This window comes from Erinaceus europaeus, chromosome 8 (genome assembly GCF_950295315.1).
Source record: "Erinaceus europaeus chromosome 8, mEriEur2.1, whole genome shotgun sequence".
Taxonomy (NCBI): Eukaryota; Metazoa; Chordata; class Mammalia; order Eulipotyphla; family Erinaceidae; genus Erinaceus; species Erinaceus europaeus.
Window position 1 is genome coordinate 54540499 of NC_080169.1, and position 5662 is coordinate 54546160.

The 5662-nt window shown below is 40.7% G+C and overlaps 1 protein-coding gene across 1 annotated transcript; it reads left to right on the plus strand.

Moving 5' to 3' along the window:
• Nucleotides 1–3572: 3572 nt before the first annotated feature.
• Nucleotides 3573–5313, plus strand: LOC103113010 (phosphoglycerate mutase 1-like). Its single transcript, XM_060196242.1, has one exon. The coding sequence runs from the start codon at nt 3611–3613 to the stop codon at nt 4373–4375; it is 765 nt and encodes a 254-aa protein (XP_060052225.1). The 5' UTR covers nt 3573–3610; the 3' UTR covers nt 4376–5313.
• The last annotated feature ends 349 nt before the right edge of the window (nt 5314–5662 follow it).

Consider the following 5662-nt stretch of genomic DNA (forward strand, 5'->3'; position numbering starts at 1 on the left):
CAAACAATGTTATCAACTTTGGGAGATAACAAAAAAATCTCAAAATTTTTTGCCTCCAGGGTTATCAATAAGGCTTGGTGCCTGTACCACAAATCCACTGCTCCTGGAGGCCATTTTATCCCATTTTTGTTGCCCTTGCTGTTGTTATTGTTATTGTTGGACAGGACAGCGAGAAATTGAGAGAGGAGGGGAAGACAGAGAGGGGGAGAAAAAGATAGACACCTGCAGACCTGCTCCACCGCTTGTGAAACGACCCCCCTGCAGGTGAGGAGCTGATGTTCTAAAACCTGTCAGTGAGCTTCAGCCATGTGCGCTTAACCCGCTGTGCTACCACCTAGCCCCTTTAAAAAATTTATTTATTTATTTATTACTGGATAGAGACAGAAATTAAGAGGGGAGGAGGGATATAGAGGGAAAGAGACGGAAAGACACACCTTCAGCACTGCTTCACCACTCGTGAAGCTTTCCCCCTGTAGGTAGAGACCAGGGGCTTGAACCCAGGTCCTTGTGCACTGTAATGTGTGCACTTATCAGGTACGCCACCACCCACCACCTGGCCTGTTTTTTTTTTTAATCTTTAACTCTTCCTAATTGACCTTTTCTTTCTTCTTTCCAATGACTTCTGCTTTAACTAAGCTATTTGAAGATATCATCTAAAACTATATGGTGAGTTATGCAGTTTGAGTCTCCATTTATGTTGGAGAGAGACAAACTATTATGAAATTTCTCCTTCCCTTATCTCTAATCAATATGCCTGATACTTGTTTATTTGTATATTCTCTGAAGAATCTAGAGGAGTAAAGGATAATTTCTGTGTAAAGTGACAGTTTTCCTAGTACTAGAATAAAGAAATTACTGAAACTATTAAAAGGGAAATTGAGATTCTGGTAATGCTATGTCAGCAGTGATGTGGGAAAGATATGGAGGGGAGTTTCAGCCAGTTGGACACCATTTAAAAAAATACTAAAGATTCAAGAGTAATTAAAAATTTAACCAAGAACTTCTTTGGGGTAGCTGGGAAGTCATTAAATGTCCCACAACTAATTATTGATGAAAATGGAGGGGGCCAGGTGGTAGCACTCCTAGTTAAATGTACATGTCACAATGTTCAAGCCCCCAGAAGTCAACTGCAGGGGGGGAAACTTCATGAGTGGTGAAGCAGTGCTGTAGGTTTTCCACTGTGTTTCTCTTTTTATCTCCCCTTTCCCTCTCAACTTCTGTCTCTATCCAATAGATAATGAATAAATAAAAATATTAATGCAAAAAGATGTATAAATGCCCTCATAAGCAAACAAGCCTTTAAATGAAATTTTACTTACAAATAAAGACATTTAACTAGGGCCACTATAATATAAAAAGACATACCAATAGTTAAAATTTCAAATTTTAGAGAATCACATATTTAGGCTTTTTTTTCCTGTCATGAAGTCAAATGAACTGCTTATAATTTTTGCATGGTAACAAAGACATCAACCAGAAATGTCATTCTGTAAGCAGTAGCTTTACACATATGGGTTTTAATCTAAAACTCATCAAAGTTTCATAACATTTCCTTAGGTATTGAGATTAGAATGTAAATTAAGTTTAGGTGACAAGGATTAGCTATATTTTATATTAAGAGCTACATATCTTTCTACTTTTTGTCTATTTTAGATAAAGAAAATCAAAGAGGGAGAAAGATAGATAAACTGATGACTCTACCATCCATGGAGCTTGCCTGATATCCTGTTATTCTTACTGTATACTTATTTTAAATAAAATGAAAATATACAACTAGCTCATAAGAGTCATTAACTCACAGATAATGTTAAGTTGTATATAATATTAGATGTTATTACTATATATATTGTCTATATACACACATACACACTACATACATATGCACATACATATGTATGAATATACATGTTTAGAGTTGAGTCTACTTCAAATATTAAGTCTATAGTACCATTATACTTACTTCAGATGCCTACTGTCTAAGACCTTTGTTTTGTCAGATCTTTGACATCTCTGGGGATATCAGATACATCATAAAGAGAGCTGGCCATTTTATTTCATGTCAATAAGTGAATCACTAAAAACAAAGATTCCAACTAGGAGTTGTGGAAGGAAATTACCTTAAAGTTCTTGTAGGATTTTGTTGTTGAACTTGACCATGTAGAAAAATACTTTACCCCCTGCAGGTGGGGGGCTGGGGGGCCTGAACCTGTGTCGTATGTATGTTCTACCAGGCACATCACACTCTACCCCCTTTTGATTTTTTTAAAACTACCTACAATGTTCAGTTGCAAATTTACACCTACTGCCTTGAAGGAGTTGACCTTCCCTGGAGTGGAGGAGTACTCTTCAAAATTCCCAGAACAGCTTAAGATATACTTCTTTCATGTTCCTCTTAACCAAAGGGACTAGGGGCCAATTTCCTTGTGGCAGAGTCCCAGAGCGTGGACAAGGGGTATTGAGTCTGGTTTTGGCAGAGAGATGCTAGGAGAGCCATGTGGGGGACAAAACATATGGTAGTCCATTTTCAGACTATAGGATCTAGTGAAAAGTTACTAACAGACAGCTTATATCTCAAGTAGATACAGACTTACATTCAGCTTGCAAAGCAGTTTGCTTATGTGACAACCACAAAGCACATGTGCCAGGAAAAATCTCTGAACAGAACAGGATGTTAGGAAGGTCCCAAGTCAGCTGAAGATAAGATTAATATAAAAGGACAAACTCTAAATTATGGGGGTAGAAGTAAATAAATTACTTCTGAGAGAATGGTGGGACTTAGGTTCTGTCTAGAAAGATTATAACCCCTGTTGCAGATAGTGTCCAGTTAAAATTAATTGTCAAGGCAAAAGATAAGGAGTTGAAGCAAGGTGTTTTATTTATTTTGCAAAATGGCTTGCAGCCAACAGTGGTAGTCAGACAGCTGCTTGACCCACCACACCCTTCTCCCTTCTTTTATACCTGATGTAGAACTGTCCCTTCCATCCTTGGGTTGGGCTTCAGAGCTCACCATCTCTTCGTTGTCTAAATAAGGAAAGGAAGAGAATTTGAAGATCTCTGTTGAAGTGTTAAATAAGTAGCATTTGAATCTAAAGAATGCAGAACTAGTGGGCACAGACAGCTATAGATGATAATAATCTAGAATTTTTTTGTACTAAACAATTGTTATTTTCATGTTCCTCTGAAGAGAAGACTTACCGTCTCTTACAACTCCCATAGTATTCAGCCAGGAGGAGAGGCTTGCATGTTAGAGAATAAAATGTTTGCGGCAACTGTATTGGGTGTACCTGCCTATTAGACACTGGATCTTGCAAGACCATAAATACAAAGTCTCATTTCCACTGCACTTTGTGTCTCTGAGTCCATTATTTGAGCTTACTCCAGGGTTTTTTTCTTTTTATTTATTTATTCCCTTTTGTTGCCCTTGTTGTTTTAATTTTTGTAGTTATTATTGTTGTTGTTATTTATTTTTTAAATTTTTAAATATTTATTTATTTATTCTATTTTTGTTGCCCTTGTTGTTTTATTGTTGCAATTATTGTTGTCTGTCTTCATTGTTGGATAGGACAGAAATGGAGAGAAGAGGTGCTGCGCTGCATCTCGAGCCATCGCCATGGCCGCCTACAAGCTGGTGCTTATCCGGCACAGCGAGAGCGCTTGGAACCTGGAGAACCGCTTCAGCGGCTGGTACGATGCGGACCTGAGCCCAGCCGGACACGAGGAGGCCAAGCGCGGTGGCCGGGCGCTGCGAGATGCTGGCTGTGAGTTTGACATCTGCTTCACCTCAGTGCAGAAGAGAGCAATCCGCACTCTCTGGACGGTGTTGGATGCTATTGACCAAATGTGGCTGCCAGTAGTGAGGACTTGGCGCCTCAATGAGCGGCACTATGGGGGCCTGACTGGCCTCAATAAAGCCGAAACTGCTGCGAAGCATGGAGAGGCCCAGGTAAAGATCTGGAGGCGCTCCTATGATGTCCCACCACCTCCGATGGAGTCTGATCATCCCTTCTACAGCACCATCAGTAAGGACCGTAGATATGCTGACCTTACTGAAGATCAGCTTCCCTCCTGTGAGAGTCTGAAGGACACTATTGCCAGAGCTCTGCCCTTTTGGAATGAAGAGATTGTTCCCCAGATCAAGGAGGGGAAACGGGTACTGATCGCAGCACACGGCAATAGTCTGCGGGGAATTGTTAAACATCTGGAGGGTCTCTCTGAAGAGGCTGTCATGAAGTTGAACCTGCCAACTGGTATCCCCATTGTCTATGAATTGGACAAGAACTTGAAGCCCATCAAGCCCATGCAGTTCCTGGGGGATGAAGAGACCATGCAAAAAGCCATGGAAGCTGTGGCAGCCCAGGGCAAAGTCAAGAAATGAAAGCTGAGAGGCTATCTAAAATCCCAAGGACACCCTTCCTGCCCATCCTATTCCTCTGCACCTCTCCCTTGCACATGTCATACTGACCAGTCTGTAAGCATCTTCAGTTGTAGCTGCAGATGGGGACCAGTGGCTCCCAATTTCATTTTAATCCACTTGTCTCTTGCACCCACTCCATACAATCTAGTCAGAATGGCATCTCTGGGGCATGAATCTTCAGGCCAGTCTGAGAAATTACTCTTGTAAGAGAGTTGAGAGGTAGTAGCTCTGGGGTTTTGCTAGTGCTTTGTTTAATACAAGGACCTTGAATAGGAGACAGGAAGAAACCAATCTTAAGGCCTGACAACTAAAAGCAACAGAGCGTATTTGTTTCCAGAAGCCAGTCTGTCCTGTACGACTCCTTTGTCAGGTGACCATTTGAGGAGGGGCTTCTAGTCATTCCAGTGGAAGATGAATATAACCTGCATGGTGATTCAGTCATTTCCTCCTTGACCATAGAGGAGCTGGCTCCCAAAGATTGGGACCAATCCTGAGTGTCTATGTGTTGCATTTGCTTTGGGGAAAAGAAAAAAAAAAAGGAACAAGTAAATCAATATATGTATAAAAAAATAATATAAGACAAACCCCTTGGGTTTCTTAGTGGCAGTTAAAATACACGTGGTCATCACAAAATAAGCCATTGCTCACAGCACTGCTGGATAAGTTCCTTGCCACCAAGGTGGAAGAACTCATCCTGCTATGTGTTTTAGAACCCCCTCCTACTACCTTATTGTTTAATGGCAATGAAATGCCTCTGGATCATGTCCAAGTGTGTCTTTTTTTTTATTTTATGGAATCATGTTCATTTGCTTGGTACTCATTTTGAACATAACTGTACTAAACTTTTTTTCTTCCAGATGAGTGTAATAAAAGAGTGATGTGCAAAAAAAAAAAAGAAATGGAGAGAAGAGGGGAAGAGAGAGAGGGAGAGAGAAAGATAGACACCTGCAGACCTGCTTCAGCGCCTGTGAAGCGACTCCCCTGCAGGTGGGGAGACAGGGACTCGAACCTGGATTCTTATGCCAGTCCTTGCACTTTGCACCACCTGCGCTTAACCCACTGTGCTACCGCTCGACTCCCTGGACAACAGTTCTATTTGAAATATATATATATATATATATATATATATCCATCCAGGCCTGAACAGCTGAGAACAAGATAGTCACCAATCAAATCAAAATGTTTAAAATGTTTTGGGTAGAAAAACAAACCAAAATGGCGAAAGCAGGTGTCAAAGGTCATTTTGTT

Bases quoted from the DNA above. Each gene is read 5' to 3' on its own strand.
- LOC103113010 (XM_060196242.1), top strand. From the start codon at position 3,611: ATGGCCGCCTACAAGCTGGTGCTTATCCGGCACAGCGAGAGCGCTTGG.